At 46.5% G+C, this 20308-nt stretch overlaps 1 protein-coding gene across 1 annotated transcript in view; it reads left to right on the top strand.

Moving 5' to 3' along the window:
- The window catches only part of LOC132540325 (cell adhesion molecule DSCAM-like), a 69138-nt gene that overhangs the window by 25902 nt on the left and 22928 nt on the right, over positions 1–20308 (top strand). The window contains exons 6-7 of the mRNA XM_060197130.1: positions 1616–1894; positions 9500–9619. Of these exons, the coding sequence (XP_060053113.1) occupies positions 1616–1894; positions 9500–9619 (399 nt within the window). The remainder of the gene's footprint in view (positions 1–1615; positions 1895–9499; positions 9620–20308) is intronic.

Raw genomic sequence — 20308 nt, 5'->3', positions numbered from 1 at the left:
ACCTGGGTCCTTGTGCACTGTGCTGTGAGCGCTTAACCAGAGGTGCCACTGCCTGACCCCTATGATGTATTTTTCTGTGCAAATAAATGTTTTTTCGACAACCCAGTAGTTCAAAATAAAACAAAACAAAATCTCCTCCAGTACAACATTGCTTTTAAAAATCATCTGTGGTTGGGTGGGGTAGATAGTATAATGATTCTGTCTAGACTCTCATGCCCAAGGCTCCAAAGTCCCTGGTTCGCTTCCCCACTGCTTTATAAACCAGAGCTGAGCAGGGCTTTCATAAAGATAGATAGATAAATAAATAAATAAATAAATAAGCACCAAATCTGTGGGAATCTGCAATAGAAATTCCCCCTTTAACATTGTGTACCCCGCAGAGCACAGAATTGGAATGTGTGTGTGTGTGTGTGTGTGTGTGTGTGTGTGTGTGTGTGTGTGTGTGTTCTTTTTTCCAGAGCACGACTCAACTATGATTCATTGCATTACAGGGGATGGTGCCTGGGATCTTTGGCCCCTTAGCCAGAAAAGTGTCTTTGCATAATCATTTTGCTGTCTCCCCCAGTAGAGTTTGAAAATTGTTGCTCAAAATGATTATGACTTCTTTTGAAGTTCATCAATACATCGATAACAGTTTCAAAGATTAGATTAAAATTTTGCTGCAGGGCAAATCACGCCTTTCAACAGAAAACCATGTGATCTTTGGAATCTGAGAGGCTCGACATGGAAGCTTCCGGTGGCTCAGGCATGCCTGTGCTCCGGCTTGGAATAGGCGGACGGGTAGAGAGCCAGGTGGCCGGGGCATGTAGGAGGAGAGATCCGGTCTTGCAAGTGTGAGGTCCCCAGTTTGATCCCTGGTGCTCAAGATGCGAGCCAAGTGATACTTCTTTCTCTTTTCTCTCTTGTTAAATAAAGACAGAGACGAGGTGGAGCTATGATTGACCAGCCTATCCCCATGCCCAGTGGAGAAGCTATTGCAGAAGCTGGAACTCCCACCTTCTGCATGCCCCCCCCATTTTTTTAGTCCATACATCTAGACAGGAAGAATTAATGGAAGATGGCCAGAGGGCTCTGAGCCCCGATTTCACCGGGACCTGAAACGTTTGTCCCCAGGAATTGCCTTTATACCATCACCGAGAGGGAGGGGAATCTGGAGAACACAGAAGAAGTCAGGCACTGTTTCTCTTACCTGAGAGGGGGAAAGGAGAAAGGAAGGACACTGGGAGGTAGGAGGTAGTACCAGGTGTAGGTGTGACTCAAAAAGGAAGTGAAGGCAGGGTTGTAGACATGAGTAAAAATGGACAAAAAAAACCATAGATAGACGGATGGATGGATGGATGGATGGATGGATGGATGGATGAATGGATGGATGTAGATATTATAGTCAAGCCTTTTCTGTGACCTTGGGAGAACCACTACAGTGTCCATGGAGGGGATGGGGACACAGAACTCAGGGTGGGAACAGTATGGAGTGACTCCCTTGCCGCCTTACAATGCAGCAAGTCGCTAATCACACGCTTTGTAGACAGCAGGTGTCAGGTCTCTCCTGAGGGGTGGCTGCGTCCGGCCCCGGGTAACACTGCCACACTGTCACGCTGTCCCTTGTCCCCCACAGTCCCGCCCTTCATCCAGCCCTTCGAGTTCCCACGCTTCTCCATCGGCCAGCGGGTCTTCATCCCCTGCGTGGTGGTCTCGGGGGACCTGCCCATCACCATCACCTGGCAGAAGGACGGGCGGCCCATCCCCGCCAGCCTGGGCGTCACCATCGACAACATCGACTTCACCAGCTCCCTGCGCATCTCCAACCTTTCCCTCGTGCACAACGGCAACTACACCTGCATCGCGCGCAACGAGGCGGCGGCCGTGGAGCACCAGAGCCAGCTCATCGTCAGAGGTGAGGGCTGGGCCCAGCAGCCACCCCCTCCCATTCAAGAGTGCTTCAGGGAACCAGCCCCCAGTCCCACGTGGCCACTGGAAATACTCGGGGAGCCAGCACCCAGTCCCACGTGGCCACTGGAAATACTCGGGGAGCCAGCACCCAGTCCCACGTGGCCACTGGAAATACTCGGGGATCCAGCACCCAGTCCCACGTGGCCACTGGAAATACTCAGGGAGCCAGCCCCCAGTCCCACAAGGCACTGTAAATACTCGGCGGGGGTCAGGCGGTGGTGCAGCGCATTAAGCACATGTGGCACCAAGCGCAGGGACCGGCGTAAAGATCCCGGTTCCAGCCCCCAGCTCCCCACCTGCAGGGGAGTCACTTCACAGGCGGTGAAGCAGGTCTGCAGGTGTCTGTCTTTCTCTCCCCCTCTCTGTCTTCCCCCTCCTCTCTCCATTTCTCTCTGTCCTATCCAACAATGATGACATCAATGACAATAACTACAACAATAAAACAAAGGCAACAAAAGGGAAAACTGGCCTCCAGGAGCAGTGGACTCGTGGTGCAGGCACTGAGACCCAGCGATAACCCTGGAGGCAAGAAAATAATAACAGTAAATAAATAATCAAGAGTGAGGGCTGTTGTTGATAATCTGCAGCTCAGAAAGTGTGGGTGAAAGGGGTGGGGGTGTAGCAGCAGACCCCAGCCCGCATCTCTCCACAGATGTCCCAGGGCTACAGTCCTGAGGTGTTTGCCATGGGGCATTTATTTCCCATCATTTTGATTCTATTGTAATGAGAAAGAGAGATACAGAGAGAAGGCCGGAGCCCTGCTCAGCTCTGGCTGATGGTGGTGCTGGAGACGGTCTAACCCTGGGCCCTCAGAGCCTCAGGCAGGAACGTCTTATGCAGAACCAGCATGCTGTCTTTCCAGCCTCCTCACATTCAATCTCCAGATTTATGTTTGTGGTCTCAGGGGCATCACTGCCCCACACTACCTTTGTCAGAGCAGAAAGAAGACAGAAACAGACAGACAGAAGGAGAGAGAAAAGAGGTCACAGAGCCTGAGTGGTGGCGCACCTGGTTAAGCGCATGTATTACAATGTGCAAGGACCCAGGTTTGAGCCCCCGGTCCCCACCTGCAAAGGGAAGGCTTTACAAGTGGTGAAGCAGGGCTGCAGGTGTCTCTCTGCCTCTCTCCCTCTCTATCACCCACTTCCCTCTTGATTTCTGGCTGTCTCTATCCAATAAATAAATAAAAAAGAACTATTAAAAATATAAAATAAAATAAAGCACAAAGCTCCCCCCAGCCCCCCGGTGCAGTGAGACCAGGCTCAGAGCTTGGCCATGCTCTGCCCAGATGAGCTGATGGCCCTCACCTCAGTTGTTCACTGTGACACGTTTTAAAATAAAAGCGTGAGCTTGAAAAGTAGAATGACATCGAATGCCAGTCATAGGAAACCTGGCTGGATGTGCTGAGGGAGGCAAAGAAGAGCTCAGGAGAGAGCTGGGAGAAGGGATATTGCTGTAGGCAAAGACATGTTCTAGAGAGAATGTGACTCCACTCCGTCTTGATGAGTTTTAGAGAGAAAACACACACACACACACACACACACACACACACACACACACACACACACACACACACACACACACACACACAGCAGGGCTTCCAGTAAGAAAGTCAGGGTCCACGTTTCTGTCTCCCTTCTCGGATGACTTTGGGAGCTCAAGCGATTTCCCTGGGCCTCGCTTTCCTCATGTGGGAAATACAAGGAGATTTGCTCCTCGGGGTTCCACAGACCGTGTTTGCCGGCAAATGGCGTGGCTCTGGCTCCAGGCAGGTAGCAGGACCTCCTGCCACACTCCCTTGTGTGCGTGGACGACAAGGGGAGGCAGCAGAGTTAACTGGGCTATCTCCTGAGGTCAGTGAAAGCTAAGCAGTATCCGCTGTGCCGTGAGGGCAGCGCCAAGGCCAGAGTGAGCACATCTGCTGATCACCGTGAACAGGTCCGCATGGGGCAGGGTGTCGGGCTAGCTTTGCCGACGGGAGAGAGAGATGATCCTGGAACCAGTCTTGTGGCGGTAGCAGTACAGATCCTTATTCGTGCGGGAGCCCCAGAGTCAGGTGTGAGCAATGGCCGGCGTCCACCTCCCTGTCTGCACGCCTGCCCTCCTCCAGGTCGGGACACGGAAAAAGGGAAAGGGAAGAGAGAGAAACCAGAAACAGAAGTGGCTTTATAGGATAAAACCGCAAGTGGCAAGTCGGAAACGGAAATGGCTAGGAAAGGGGGTGGAGAAAGGCAAAAACATGCTGGGAAGGTGGAAGCTTCCTTAGCACCTGCTGCGAGAGTTTTAGCTGGGGGGATTAATGTTACCCTGCGGGCAGGGCGGGTCTCCACATAGAAAGAAGACAGATCAGGCAAAATAATGGTTATGTAAATAGGCCACACCATCAGCAATGCAGCATGGAGCAGGGGACTGGTTTAATGCCCGGCAGCATGGGAGGGTGGGGGCCACAGTCCCTTGAGCCAACTTCCCTGAGCGAGGAGACCCTCTGCCATCAGCTGACGGCTCTGCAGACAAAAAGTCCAAGGGACATTCAGCGAGCACTCAGACTGACACCTTTCACTCAGAATATGGCCTCGGCGTCCTGCCTCTGCTTGATCCTGGTGAAGGTCTTGACCTCCTTTGCGCTAGCTCTGTAGCTTGGCCTTCTGCTTGGTTTTGTTTTGTGTTTTGGTTTTTGCTTTTCCCTCAGGGTTATTGCTGGGGCTCGGTGCTGGCACTACAAAGCTACTGCTCCTGGAAGCCCCCCCCCCATTGTTGTTGTTGCTGTTATTGTTGTTGGATAGGACAGAGAGAAATGGAGAGAGGAGGGGAAGAAGACAGAGAGGGGGAGAGAAAGACAGACACCTGCAGACCTGCTTCACTGCCTGTGAAGCGACTCCCCTGCAGGTGGGGAGCCGGGGGCTCGAAGCAGGATCCTTGTGCAGGTCTTTGGGCTTCAAACCATGTGCGCCTAACCCGGTGTGCCATCACCTGACCCCCCCCCCCCTTATCTAGGCCTTTAGCTTGGTCTGTAGATACTTCTTTATACCTATCAGTGTTAGGCTTTCTGAGGGTTAAGTGCAGTGCTGTATTTTCACCGTGGAAATTAGTAAGTAAGTGGACTTAGTAAGTAAATGGTAGCAGTCTCTCCTGCCTCCTTCCTCTGCTCTGCCTTTCTCTAGCCCACACCCGCATGGCTTTGGAGTAGGAATGAGGGAGGTCCCTTCACAAAGAAGATGCCATGGGTTAATCTAAGGGCCGGGCCAGAGCATTCAGTGGAGTGGCGAGTTATGGACTAGTCAGCAAGGACAAAAATATGCCCTAGTTGTGAATGAACTACAGCAGTTGGAGGCAGGGGTGGTGCTAATTTAGAAAGTTAAGCTGAGGTGCAGAGCAAATGGGAAAGACAGAGATGAAGTTAGGGCTGCAGGCCAGCTCCGCTCAGAACTGATAGCTAGGACCACAGTGGACATCAGTAGAGGACGATAATGAGTAAATCAACTTGTATCATAAAGGAAAGTAAAGGAATGGGAAGAAGCAGCTCTTAACCTCTCATGCCGGCACCCTGTGGCGTGTGCTGGCCAAGAGCTCACAGTTTCCTTGATGTGGCACTCAACCACCGGGTGACCTTAGCATCCATGAGGCCATTTCGAGGGAAAGAACTGGAGTCAGCCACACGGCACGCCTGCCCCTGGGCCCCTGGTAGTGCCGCTGCAGCCACGACAAGTGAAGCTGCCAACACAGTCACTCCAAGGTCAGGTTCCTCTCACTTTCTCCTGACTCCTGCCTGTTGCTTCTGGCTCTTCACAGCGAGCTGTCACGTAAAGGAACAGTCTCTGAAGGGCTGCCAGCTGGCCTCTGCTCGGCAGGAAAGTCAAGACTATACAAGTCCACTACCTTGTCTCTGAACTGACCCATCCAGAATCCGGGACACCTTCTTATTTCACTCACTCATTTATCCTTCCAACAAAAACTCATCAAGTTTCTACTTGATAACATATGCCTTGAGTCCTGGGTAAGGGTGCACTGGTGTTAAAAACAGGAAGGTCAGCTCCTTGCCCCACAAAACTCAGAGTCCTGTAGAGGAGAAAGACAACAAGCAAGCAAAGATGGGCAGCTAGCTAGCTACATGCGTGTGCAAAGGGAAAGGAAAGGTTGAGTGAGGGCAGTGAGGGCACTCAGGATGAAGGTACTGCTTTAGTTCTGGCAGACAGAGACTTCCTGAATAAACTAACTAGCATGACTAGTGTGAGGGCATCTGTCCCCAGCTCTGCAAACAGGGACCCTGATCTTGACCTCCTGGAGCTTTGAAACAGACTCACAGGAAGGGAGAGGGATGGAGGGTCGGTACTCCCCACCCCTGACTGACTGAGGAGGAACAAATCCAAAATCACTGAGAAAAGTGCTAAGCTCGAGAGTGAAGAATTATATTATTAACGATACAATTGATTTTATGCGTATGATATTAATAATACCTAGGACTTCAGATACTATTGGATAAACCCCACTGCAGGGCTTGCACATTTCAAAATTCATTTTCATTACAGATGTAATGAAAGTGATTTGGAGTAAACAGCTAAACACACAGAAATAAAATAATTCACTTTTCTTCATTTGGAACTCAGTGCTTGAGTGGTGATGATTGTGGTGGATAGATAGACTATGGGTGGGTGATAGGTAGGGTTAATATGATAGATAGATAGATAGATAGATAGATAGATAGATAGATAGATAGATAGATGATAGATAGACACAGGATGATGGGTGCCTAAAAAGTAGGACAGTGTTCCACCCGTGAGGAGTGTGAATGGAAACAAGTGTCCTGCCTCCTTGTCTCCCAGTGCCTTGGGCAGTTCTGTGCAAGGCAGAGGCTTTCAGAAGGGTCCCAGGAGTGGCAGTGCCACCCCCCTGGGGTGCCACCACCCCCCCCCCGCCAAGTGCCTGGAGCTGTTCAGCCTAGTAGTGCTGAAACCAAAAGGAAGACCTGTTTGTTCACGTGACTAGGTTATGAAGAAGAAGGTGATGGTAATATGTGTGTATGTGAGACACTTTCAAGGAAGAATCATCAGTCCCTGAACCAAGGAGATGAAAGAGAGAGAAAGGGAAGATAATGCTCCATTTTATGGGCCATTTCTATCTGTAATAGCCTGATACTAACAATATGTCAATGCTTATTCCCATCTAAGTCTCTCTGATTGGTTTTTAAGTAGCACTCCTTTGGATTGGAGCCAGATGCAGTGGTTCTCATAGATCAGTTATAACTAGACATGACTTACTCTGCTCCTTTGACAAGAGGTGTTTGCTCTCAGTGGAATCTGAGCCAAAAAGATCATAAAATGAGACAGAGTGCAAATTCCCTTCCCACTTTCGCCAAAATGATCCTGGAATCTATCCTTGACATTGGCTGATTATTTTTCACTAGAAATCCCCACTCCATGTAACCTCCTCCACCCTGTTCCTAGAAAGAAATTTTCATTCTTACCTCAAATATATTTAAAAGAGTGTCTTATGTACATATATATACATATATATAAGGATGAAACTGTTCTGTTAAAATGTTCGTAGTATGAATTTATGTTATATTAATTAAAAATGAAGACATACATCGTTACAGTCTGCTGAACGTATGTGCCCAGAACACTGTCCCGAGAAAGTGAAGTTGCTACTAAAGCAGGTGACTGACTACATCCGGTATGTATTTAGCTTGCAAATTCGGAGCTGTATTTTCTTCCTTTCTTTTTAGGGTTATCAGTGGGCACTCTCCATGCAAAACAAACACACACACACACACACACACACACACACACATATAGAGAGAGAGAAAGAGAGAGAGAAAGAGAGGGGGGGGAGAGAGAGAAACATGTGCCTGCCTTGAGCCTATTTTCCTCATTTGTCTCAAGTCGCAAATACTGGATTTTCTCTGTATGTAAGCCCTCCTTGCTTTGCGTGGAGCTGATCCTGAATCACAGGCCTGGTCACGTCCCGGCTGTGCTGCCACCCACCCCTGCTACCACCACAGCACAGCCGACCGCCCGCAATGCCTGACCCCCTTCACCTCTTCTGCCCACCTTTGAGATTGTGGCTCTGCATAGAAATCTCAGGATTGGGTCTGGGTGGCTCTGTCTGCTTCTTTGCCTTATTTTATTTTTCTACTTTGAGTAAAGTCATTTTAAAACAAAAAATTATGTTTATTTATTTTCCCTTTTGTTGCCCTTGTTTTTTTTTTATTCTCGTAGTTACTATTGTTGTTGTTATTGATGTCATCATTGTTGGATAGGACAGAGAGAAATGGAGAGAGGAGGGTAAGACAGAGAGGGGAGAGAAAGACAGACACCTGCAGACCTGCTTCACCGCCTGGGAAGCGACTCCCCTGCAGGTGGGGAGCCGGTGCTTGAACCGGGATCCTTACTCTGACAGTCCTTGCGCTTGGAAAAAATTACGTTTATTTATTTTCCCTTTTGTTACCCTTGTTGTTTTACTGTTGTAGTTATTATCGTTGTTGTTCTTGATGTCATCGTTGTTGGATAGGACAGAGAGAAATGGAGAGAGGAGGGGAAGACAGAGAGGGGGAGAGAAAGACAGACACCTGCAGACCTGCTTCACCGCCTGGGAAGCGACTCCCCTGCAGGTGGGGAGCCGGGGGCTCGAACCGGGATCCTTCTGCTGGTCCTTGCGCTTTGCGCCACGTGCGCTTAACCCACTGCGCCACCGCCCGACTCCGGAGTAAAGTCTTTTTAAAGACTGGTGTAGAGAGAGAATCAGAGCACTCGTCAGCTCTGGCATAAGTGCTAGGGCTTGCTCCCAGGGCCTCGGGCATGCAGGCTCTGTGTTTCCGCACGGAGAGAGTTCCTCCCCTTTGCCATTTCTTTCTTTCCTTCCTTTATTTTTTTTTACCACTTTTTGAGTGGAGTAATAGTTTACATGACAGCTCGTGTCCATTTGCACCATTTCTTTCTCTTTTTTTAAATTTTATTTATTTTCCCTTTTGTTGCCCTTGTTTTTATTGTTGTTGTAGTTATTGTTGTTCATTGTTGGATAGGACAGAGAGAAATGGAGAGAGGAGGGGAAGACAGAGAGGGGGAGAGAAAGACAGACACCTGCAGACCTGCTTCACCGCCTGGGAAGCGACTACCCTGCAGGTGGGGAGCCAGGGGGCTCGAACCGGGATCCTCACGCCGGTCCCTGCGCTTGGCGCCACCTGCGCTGAGCCCGCCGCGCCCCCGCCCGCCCCCCTGCCCTGTTTCTTGTCTCCCAGTGATTGGTATCTGCACAACACACCCAGCACCAGCCACTGTTCTCCTCCACTGTTGTTCCTGGTCCCTGCCTCTCCTTCTGCCCCTTCCCACCTCCCTCTAGAGGCCCAGGCTCAGCTGCAGGAGGCCACAGCATGTCCACATCCCCCCTGTACAGAGTCCCATGTCTATGTGAGGTGGGTGGTACCCAGGCTTCTTCTGGCCTCTCTCTCTTTCTTAGTCTTTTCACGTTTAGTCACACTCTTGAGTCTCTTAAAATCACGCCTGGACTAAGTTGTGATCTTCACTGAATCGGTGGCGTCTCTCTCTCTTTTCAGTTCCTCCCAAGTTTGTGGTCCAGCCGCGGGACCAGGACGGGATCTACGGCAAGGCTGTCATCCTCAATTGCTCCGCTGAGGGCTATCCTGTGCCTACTATCGTGTGGAAGTTCTCCAAAGGTATGCATAGGGTCACTTGATTTGCTCGCCTTCTCCGGAATAGAGATAAGCTTGTAGACTTCAGGAGTATCCTGCCTGGCTCTCACCTCCTGCAGAGTCTCAGAGAGTGCTTGCCATGGGGCATGCATATCTCTCTCTCACTCTCCCTCTCCCTCTCCCTCTCCTCTCCCTCTCCCTCTCCCTCTCCCTCTCCTTCTCCCTCTCCCTCTCCCTCTGCCTCTCCCTCTGCCTCTGCCTCTCCCTCTCCCTCTGCCTCTGCCTCTGCCTCTGCCTCTCCCTCTCCCTCTCCTCTCCCTCTGCCTCTGCCTCTGCCTCTCCCTCTCCCTCTCTCTCTCCCTCTCCCTCTCCCTCTCCTCTCCCTCTGCCTCTCCCTCTCCCTCTGCCTCACCCTCTCCCTCTGCCTCTCCCTCTCCCTCTCCCTCTCCCTCTCCCTCTCCCTCTCCCTCTCCCTCGGCCTCTCCCTCTGCCTCTCCCTCTCCCTCTCCCTCTCCCTCTGCCTCTGCCTCTCCCTCTCCCTCTCCCTCTCCCTCTCCCTCTGCCTCTCCCTCTCCCTCTCCCTCTCCCTCTGCCTCTCCCTCTCCCTCTGCCTCTCCCTCTCCCTCTCCCTCTCCCTCTCCCTCTGCCTCTGCCTCTCCCTCTCCCTCTCCCTCTGCCTCTCCCTCTCCCTCTGCCTCTCCCTCTCCCTCTCCCTCTCCCTCTCCCTCTCCCTCTCCCTCTCCCTCTCCCTCTCCCTCTGCCTCTGCCTCTCCCTCTCCCTCTCCCTCTCCCTCTCCCTCTGCCTCTGCCTTTCCCTCTCCCTCTGCCTCTCCCTCTCCCTCTCCCTCTCCCTCTCCCTCTCCCTCTCCCTCTGCCTCTGCCTCTCCCTCTCCCTCTCCCTCTTCCTCTCCCTGTCTCTCCTCTCTCCTCTCTCCCTCTCCCTCTCTCTGTCTCTCCTCTCTCCTCTCCCTGTCTCTCCTCTCTCCTCTCTCCCTCTCCCTCTCTCTGTCTCTCCTCTCTCCTCTCCCTGTCTCTCCTCTCTCCTCTCTTCACTCTCTCTCTCTCTCTCTCTTCCTTGCTTCCAGTTCTCATGCAGCAATGGACTCTTGCCCCTGAACGGTGTGCCTCTGTGCAGTGGCTCTGTAGGCAAGCTCCCAGGAGCTAAGTAGTGTGGGCATGTTTAAGGTGCTTGGGCTTCCTGACTCCAGGCCCGTTGAATGTTGAACAGAACTGGGGGCGGGGGCAGGCAGCGGCACACCTGCTTGGGGCATACACAGTACAGTGCGCAAGGACCCCAGTACAATTTTGCCAAAGCTCAAGGAGAGAACAGATAATTCTGTCGGGCCTGTGGGAATTTCTCTCCCCTCAGTTCAACAAATCCCAGCACTTGGGACTATATTCTTGGTGGCTAAGGAGCCGGCTCACAGTTATTCGGTGTCTTACGAATGACTGGGCTTAGAAAGATGGAGGGTAACAACAGGGAATAAATAAACATTTTTTAAAAAATAGAACTATACCTATGTAATCTTACAATATTGTAAACCATTATTAAATCACTAGTAAAAAATTAAAAATAAAAGAAGGAGCTTGGCAGGAACACACTGGGTTAAGCACATGTGGCGGTGAAGCGGGTCTGCAGGTGTCTTTTTCTTCCCTCTCTGTCTTCCCCTCTTCTCTCTCAGTTTCTGTCCTATCCAAAAAATAAAAATAAAAAAAAAAAAGATGGAGTGACCCTTCAGCTTGGGCTCATTTTCTTATTAAAAGACTTTAATTTTTAAGTACATTCACACTTTATTTCTGTCTTCATTTCGACTTTTACGAATTAAGACCTGGTATTCCTTAGTGAAACGGTCTGAGCTTAGGGTATGCAATATTTTAACGACAAATAAACTTTATTCCCATATAGAGAGCTTTTAAATTTGCTTTGTTTGTACTTTGTTATTATTCATTTATTTACTTTTTTTCATTTTTATGTATTCCCTTTTGTTGCCCTTGTTGTTTTATTGTTGTCGTTATTGTTGTTGTTATTGATGTCATCATTGTTGGATAGGACAGAGCGAGATGGAGAGAGGAGGGGAAGACAGAGAGGGGGAGAGAAAGACAGACACCTGCAGACCTGCTTTACCGCCTGGGAAGCGACTCCCCTGCAGGTGGGGAGTCGGGGGCTCGAACCGGGATCCTTATGCCGGTCCTTTCACTTTGTGCCACCTGCACTATTTATTGTGTTTTTAAATGGTATTTGCTAGTTTGTATTTTGCAAGACATACATCCACTTAAGTTGCAAATTTTATTGATATAAAGCTATTCTTAACATTTCCATTTTGTTTATGTTTATTTATTTTGTTTGTCTATTTGTTTGTTTTTACCAGAGCCCCGCTCAGTTCTGGCAGAGGGTGGTGAGGATTGAACCTGGGATCTTGGAGCCTCGGGCATGAGTCTTTCTGCTGTGTCCCCTGCCCTTTCTGCTTTCTCTTTAATGCCAGCAGGAGCTGTAGTCTTGGTCTTTGTCAATACACTTATCTGAAATGTGTCTTCTGGCCTTTTAATCAGTCCACTTAGAGGCCTCGCTGTCTGTCTTACTGTTCCCTCCACAATCGCACCTGGCTCTGTTGATTTCTCTGGATCTTCTTTCTCTTTGCTGAGTCACTGATTTTTATTTTTCCTCTTCATAGTTTCCTCCCTTCTGCTACCTTTGGCTTTTAATCACTTTTCTTACAGGTAGCTTCGCAGGGGAATGCTCAGCTCGCTGAAACAGGCCATTCTTCCCCTCTCTCTCTCTCTCTCTCTCTCTCTGTGCAGTCTCACACACGTGCTACAACGAGGCTCGCATCAGACTTGCTTCCTTTCGTTTTCAGACAGAGACAGGGATAGAGAGAACGAAGCAGAGACTCCACAGCACCGCTGTGTCCATGCAGCTTCCCTCGGTACTGCCCGCGAAGCTTCAGTGTGCGGCCAGGCCTCCTGCACCCCACAGTCGGCCTTCTTCTGGCCGGACTGGCTCCTAGCCTCCTGCACCCCACAGTCGGCCTTCTTCTGGCCGGACTGGCTCCTAGCCTCCTGCACCCCACAGTCTGCCTTCTTCTGGCCGGACTGGCTCCTAGCCTCCTGCACCCCACAGTCGGCCTTCTTCTGGCCAGACTGGCTCCTAACCTTCTTCATCTTTTTTTTTTTTTTTCCACCAGAGTTACTGCTGGTGCTCAGTGTCTGCACAACTCCGCCATTCCAGGCCATTCACCATCCTGGATTTTTATAATTGGGCGGTGGGGGGGGTGGGGGGGGAGAGGTCCTTGCAACCCGGCTTCACAGCTGAGGAAGCCTCTCCTGGCAGGCAGGGACTTGCTGTTTGAGCCTAACATCCCTTTCTTATGTCTTAATACAGCACTTAATTTAAAAAATCCTGTAATTATTGTTTTTTTGGGTGCATTCAGTAAATTTTGATTTGCTGGTTTTGCATTAAGTTCTGTCACCAGTACGGGGCTATTGCGAGGGCTCAGTGTTTGCACAACTCCACCATTCCCCCTTTCTTCCTTTACCATGATGATGATTATTTATTTATTTTTTACAGAGGGCAAGAGACAAAGAGGAGTAGTAGGGGAGAGAGGGAAAGAAAACAGAGAGAAGGAGAGATGCTAGCAGAATTACTTCCCCATTCAATGAAGCTTTCCCCCTGCAGGTGGGAGCTGGGGACTTGAACCTGGGCCCCAGGACCTGCTAACACAGGTGTTGCGTGCACTCTGCTAGGTGCACCACCACCTGGCCCCTGCTTGTTTGTTCTTAACCCCAAGGCTCTATTTTCCTTGGGGAGCTCCTTGGGGAGGGCAGGGCTTCATTTTCAAATTCTTGGGGGGGTTGTCTGGACGCAGTTCTTTTTTTTTTTTCAGTTTGGTGTATTTTTTTTTTAATTTTTTATTTGAGAAAGGATTAGTGAACAAAAGCATAAGGTAGAAGGGGTACAACTCCACACAATTCTCAACACCCAATCCCCATAACCCACCCCCTCCCATGGTAGCTTTCCCATTCTCTATCCCTCTGGGAGCATGGACCCAGGGTCGTTGAGGGTTGCAGAAGGTAGAAGGTCTGGCTTCTGTTACTGATTTCTGTCTTATTTTTCTCTGGAAACAGAACATTATATTTAGTTTATGGCATTTATTAAAGTTTTACAAAGACTATAACACCGTTCCTTTTATAACAGTTCCTATGTATTTGAATCTAATGTGTATACTTTTTTTTTTTTTTACTTTTACCTTTCTTTTTTTTTTTTTTTTTTAGTTTTCTTTTTTTTTTTTTTAATTTTTTATTTAAGAAAGGATTAGTGAACAAAAGCATAAGGTAGGAGGGGTACAACTCCACACAATTCCCAACACCCAATCCCCATAACCCACCCCCTCCCCTGATAGCTTTCCCATTCTCTATCCCTCTGGGAGCATGGACTCAGGGTCGTTGAGGGATGCAGAAGGTAGAAGGTCTGGCTTCTGTAATTGCTTCCCCGCTGAACATGGGCGTTGACTGGTCGGTCCATACCCCCAGTCTGCCTCTCTCTTTCCCTAGTAGGGTGTGACTCTGGGGAAGCTGAGCTCCAGGACACATTGGTGGGGTCTTCAATCCAGGGAAGCCTAGCCAGCATCCTGGTGGCATCTGGAACCTGGTGATTGAAAAGAGAGTTAACATATGAAGCCAAACAATTTGTTGAGCAATCATGGATCCCAAGCTTGGAATAGTGGAGAGGAAGTGTTAGGGAGGTACTCACTGCAAACTCTAGTGTAGTCCTGCTTTCAGGTATATATTTTGCAGTAGTTTATGGATACGTGTGCACATAAGCTCTCTCTCTCACAGAAACTGGTGTATATCTAGGTTATGGGACTTTGTTGGAAAGTGAACTACCTGAGATGAAATTAGAGTGTACTATTAAAGGAAAGGTCTCACCCGAGTAATGAAGCTGAAGGGTTGTCATTCCACACGTGAAGTCTCTGGATACATTCTGAGGTGAAGCATGTTGAGGTAGCAATCGTTGCTTTGGTTAGGTTGTGATCGGCAGATGCAATGTTATTTGGTTTGGATTGGGAGATGCCTACGGGAAAGTGGGCCCTATCCAAGGGTTCCAGGACTGGGGGAAGTAGGGGCTCTATAGTGAAGATGTGAGGTTCCTGCTGTCTTAGGGTTCAAAAAGACAATCGATAGTTAATATTATCATCACATTATTTGTTAATTGGGTTAACTTTGAAAAGTCCCTTTGTTATGGTTTGCTGGACAGTACCCAGTATCTTGTATATAGCTGTGCTATTGGAAGCTTCTAATCTACTTGGTCTAGGCTTTTGAGAGAGTCCGCATATCAAATACATAGCCTATATATTAAAAAGATTCAGTTTGTCTTTTGAGAAACTTTGAGACATACAATTGATTTCCCCCTCTCATATTAATTAGCTACTGATTTAAATGTCTACATTTTGCTAGGAGTGTACATAAACACCATTCCCACCACCAAAGGACTGTGACCCATCCCTCCCGCCCACTCCCACCCCCCACTGGCCCAGGAAGCTACATGCCTACCCCTCACCACTGGGTTTTTACTTTGGTGCCCTACTTACAATTTGATCAGGTCCTGCTTTTAGTTTCCCTTTCAGATCTTCTTAGTCAGCTTCTGTTGATGAGTGGGATCATCCCATACTCATCTTTATCTTTCTGACTTAGTTCACTTAACATAATTCCTTCTAGCTCTGTCCAAGATGGGTCAGAGAAGGTGGGTTCATTGTTCTTGATAGCTGCATAGTATTCCATTGTGTATATATACCACAGCTTTCTCAGCCACTCATCTGTTGTTGGGCACCTGGGTTGCTTCCAGGTTTTAGCTATTATGAATTGTGCTGCTATGAACATAGGAGTACACACCTCTTTTTGGTTGGGTGTTATGGAGTCCTTGGGGTATAACCCCAGGAGAGGAATTATTGGGTCATATGGAAGGTCCATGTCTAGCCTTCTGAGAGTTTTCCAGACTGCTCTCCACAGAGGCTGTACCAATTTACATTCCCACCAGCAATGTAAAAGGGTTCCTCTGTCCCCACATCCTCTCCAGCATTTGTTGCTGCTGTCCTTTTTGATGTATGCCATTCTTACAGGAGTGAGGTGGTATCTTAGTGTTGTCTTGATTTGCATTTCTCTGATAATCAGTGACCTAGAGCAGTTTTTCATATGTTTGTTAGCCTTTTGGATCTCCTCTGTGGTGAATGTTTTGTTCATTTCCTCTGCCCATTTTTGGATGGGGTCATTTGCTTTTTTGCGGCTAAGTTTGCTGAGCTCTTTATATATTTTGGTGATTAGTTTCTTGTCTGATGTCTGGCATGTGAAGATCTTCTCCCATTCTGTGAGGGGTCTCTCTGTTTGTTTAATAGTTTCTTTGGATGTGCAGAAGCTTTTCAATTTGATGTAGTCCCATTGGTTTGTTTCTGCTTTAGTCTTCCTTGCAATTGGGTTTGATTCATCAAAGATGTCCTTGAGGTGTATGTGGGAAAGTGTTTTACCAATGTTTTCCTCTAAGTATTTGATTGTTTCTGGTCTGACATCTAGGTCTTTGATCCATTTGGAGTTGATTTTTGTTTCTGGTGAGATAAAGTGGTTCAATTTCATTCTTCTGCATGTTTCAACCCAGTTTTCCCAGCACCATTTATTGAAGAGAGCCTCCTTTTTCCATTTAATCCTTTGGGCCCCCTTATCAAAGATTAGATGCCCATAGGTGTTGGGATTTACTTCTGGGCTTTCAATTCTGTTCCACTGGTCTGTATGCCTATTTTTGTTCCAGTACCATGCTGTTTTGATGATGATGGCTTTATAATATAGTTTAAGGTCTGGGAGTGTGATGCCTCCATTTCTGTTTCTTTTCCTTAAGATGGTTTTGGCAATTCTAGGTGTTTTCAGGTTCCAGATAAATGATTGTAGCGTTTGTTCTATTCTCTTAAAGAAGCCTGGTGGAACTTTGATGGGTATTGCATTAAATTTGTATATGGCTCTGGGGAGAATATTCATTTTGATGATATTTATTCTTCCAATCCATGAGCATGGGATATCTTTCCATTTCTTGGTATCAGTTTCTATCTCCTTGAGTAGCGACTCATAGTTTTCAGTATACAAGTCTTTCACTTCTTTGGTCAACTTTATTCCTAGGTATTTGATTGATTTTGCTGAAACAGTAAATGGGAGTGATTTCTGGATGTCTTCTTCTTCAGATTTAGTGTTTGCATAAAGAAATGCCACTGATTTTTGTACATTGATTTTGTAGCCTGATACCTTGCTATATTGCCTAACAACTTCCAGTAATTTTCTACTGGATTCTTTAGGTCTTTCTATGTATACTATCATATCATCTGCAAATAGTGAGAGCTTGACTTCTTCCCTTCCAATCTGTATCCCTTTGATTTCTTTCTCTTGCCTGATTGCTATGGCAAGAACTTCCAATACTATGTTGAAGAGTAACGGTGACAGTGGACAGCCCTGTCTAGTCCCCGATCTGAGGGGGAATGCTTTCAGCTTCTGTCCATTGAGTATGATGTTGGCTGTAGGTTTGCTATATATAGACTCCACTATCTTGAGGACTTTCCCATCTATTCCCATTTTCTGTAGAGTTTTGAGCATGAATGGGTGTTGGATTTTGTCAAAGGCTTTCTCTGCATCTATTGAGATAATCATGTGGTTTTTGGCTTTGCTTTTATTGATGTGATGAATGACATTGATTGATTTACGGATGTTGAACCAGCCTTGCATTCCTGGGATGAATCCCACTTGGTCATGATGAACAATCTTTTTGATGTGTTGCTGTATCCGGTTGGCCAAGATCTTGTTTAATATTTTGGCATCTATGTTCATCAGAGATATTGGTCTGTAGTTTTCCTTTTTTGTTCTGTCCCTATCAGCTTTTGGTATCAGGGTGATGTTGGCTTCATAAAAGGTGGAAGGGAGTATTCCTGTTTCTTCAATCTTATGGAATAGCTTAAGAAGTATGGGTATTAACTGTTTCCTGAAAGTTTTGTAGAATTCATTTGTGAAGCCATCTGGTCCAGGACTTTTGTTGTTGGGGAGATTCTTAATAACGGTTTCAATTTCTTTGTCTGTGATTGGTGCATTTAGATTTTGTAGTTCTTCTTGGTTCAGTTTTGGAAGTGCATAGGTTTCTAGGAATTGTTCCATTTCTTCCAGATTCTCTAGCTTGGTGGCATATAGTTCTTTATAGAAGTTTCGCAGAATTCTCTGGATTTCTGTGGTGTCAGTTGTGATATCTCCTGCATCGTTTACAATTCTATTAATTTGAGTCTTCTCTCTTTTTTGTTTGGTGAGTCTGGCTAGGGGTTTGTCAATTTTGTTTAATCTTTCAAAGAACCAAAGTTTGGCTTCATTGATCTTTTGTATGGTTCTTTTATTTTCGATGTTGTTTATTTCTGCTCTAACTTTAGTGATTTCTGTCCTTCTGGTTGCTTTAGGGTTCCTTTGTTCCTCTTCCTCTAAGTCCTTGAGGTGTCTAGTAAGGTCATTCATTTGGGCTTCTTCTTGGTGTTTAATATGTGATTGTATGGCTATAAGTTTCCCTCTCAGTACTGCTTTCGCTGTGTCCCAAATATTTTGATAGGTTGTGTCTTCATTTTCATTAGTTTCCAGGAACATTTGAATTTCCTGTTTGAGTGAGTCTCTGACCCAGTGGTTCTTAAGGAGCATGTTGTTTAGTTTCCAAATTCTATGTCTTTTAATAATTTTCCGTTTGTTGTTAAAAGTTAGTTTTACTCCACTGTGGTCTGAGAAGATACTTGGGATGATTTCAATGCTCTTGAATTTATTGATGCTGTCTTTGTGGCCTAACATGTGGTCTATCCTTGAGTATGTGTTATGTGGATTTGAAAAGAAGGTGTATTCCAGTTTTTTGGGGTGGAGGAGTCTGAAAATGTCCAAGAGGTCTAGTCTGTCAATCTCTTCATTCAATTCTCTTGTATCTTTATTGGTTCTCTGCTTTGTTGATCTGTCTAAGTGTGAGAGTGGGGTATTGAAGTCTCCCACTATTATTGTATTACTATTGATGTATTTTTGAAATTCTTTCAGTAGGTGTTTAATGTATTTAGATGGTCCCTCGTTGGGTGCATAGATGTTAATAATTGTTAAGTCTTCTTGGCTGATTGATCCTCTAATCATTATGTAATGTCCTTGCCTATCTTTTATTACTTTATTTAATTTAAAATCTATCGTGTCTGAGATGAGAATGGCTGTTCCTGCCCTTTTTTGTGGACCGTTAGCCTGTATGATAGTTTTCCATCCTTTCACTTTAAGTCTGTGTTTATCTTGTTGTGACAGATGTGATTCTTGCAAGCAGCATATGGTTGGGTTATGTTTTCTGATCCATCCCCCCACCCTGTGCCTTTTGATGGGTGAGTTTAAGCCATTGACATTTATTGATATTATGGATTTAATGTATTGTAGTGCCATTGTTCTAAAAAACGATTTGTTTACTCTGATATTACAAGTATTATAGTGATGTTCTTGTTTATAAGAGGTCTTTTAGTACCTCTTTCAGGGCCGGCTTGGTGATAGTTGCCTCCTTTAACTGTTGTTTGTCTAAGAAGGTTTTGATCCCTCCATCTAGCTTGAATGAAAGTCTAGCAGGATATATTATCCTTGGTTGAAACCCTTTTTCATTCAGGGCTCGATAGATATCTTGCCACTCCCTTCTGGCTTTTAGAGTTTGAGTGGAGAAATCTGCAGAAAGTCTTATGGGTTTTCCCCTGTATGTGACTTTTTGTTTCTCTCTTGCAGCCTTTAGGATCCTTTCTTTATCCTTACTTCTTCTCATTGTGACTATGATGTGTCTTGGTGTTTTCAGGTCTGGGTTGATTCTGTTTGGTACTCTCTGGGCCTCTTGCACCTTGATATCCTTTCTGTTATTCAGGTCTGGGAAATTTTCTTGTATTATTTCCTCTAGAATGTTTGCTTCCCCTTCCTCTCTTTCTTCCTCTGGCAGGCCAATTATACGAATGTTACTTCTTTTGAGATCATCCCATATGTCTCTGTTGTTGTTTTCAGTGTCTCTCAATCTCTTTTTAAGCTCTTTCACCTCTTTCTTAGTTTTCTCTAACTCATCCTCTGTCTGACTAATTCTGTTTTCTGCTTCTGTTAGTCTGCTTTCCCTTGCCTCAGCTTCTTTCTTCATTACAACTATTTCAGCTTTCAGTTCTCTAATTGTCTCAAGATAATCAGTATTTTCCTTGGGTGTCTCAACTGTTGTTTCCCTAATACTGCCATTCCTTTCCTCCAATGTTGTTTTCATTTCTGTGATTAATAAGTTTATTATTGCTTGCATACTTTTCTTATCTATGGTTACTTCTGATTGATTTATGGTTTCTTCTGGGCTCTTGTCTTCATTCATTGGGGTAGCAGTTTTATTTGTTTTTAATCTACCCATTTTTTTTTATTTATGTGTTTCTCTCTCTCTTTTTTTTTTTAATGCTCTGTTGTTCCTCAGTTGTTGTGTTTTGAGCACAAGTAGCACTGTACTAAATACCTTTATGACAATTGCACTCACCAACCTCCGGAATTACAGTAGCAACTGAAGTAAGTATTGAAGGAGTTTAATCGTTACCAGTTAGCCAAAAAATTTCTCCAGTCCGTGAAAAAATAGTAACCAAATCCCAGTGAAGAAAGAAAAAAGAAAGAGAGGATAGCAAGAATAGACAGTTATGCAAATCT

Source organism: Erinaceus europaeus, chromosome 9 (assembly GCF_950295315.1).
Source record: "Erinaceus europaeus chromosome 9, mEriEur2.1, whole genome shotgun sequence".
NCBI lineage: Eukaryota > Metazoa > Chordata > Mammalia > Eulipotyphla > Erinaceidae > Erinaceus > Erinaceus europaeus.
This window is presented reverse-complemented; position numbering and strand designations above follow the sequence as displayed.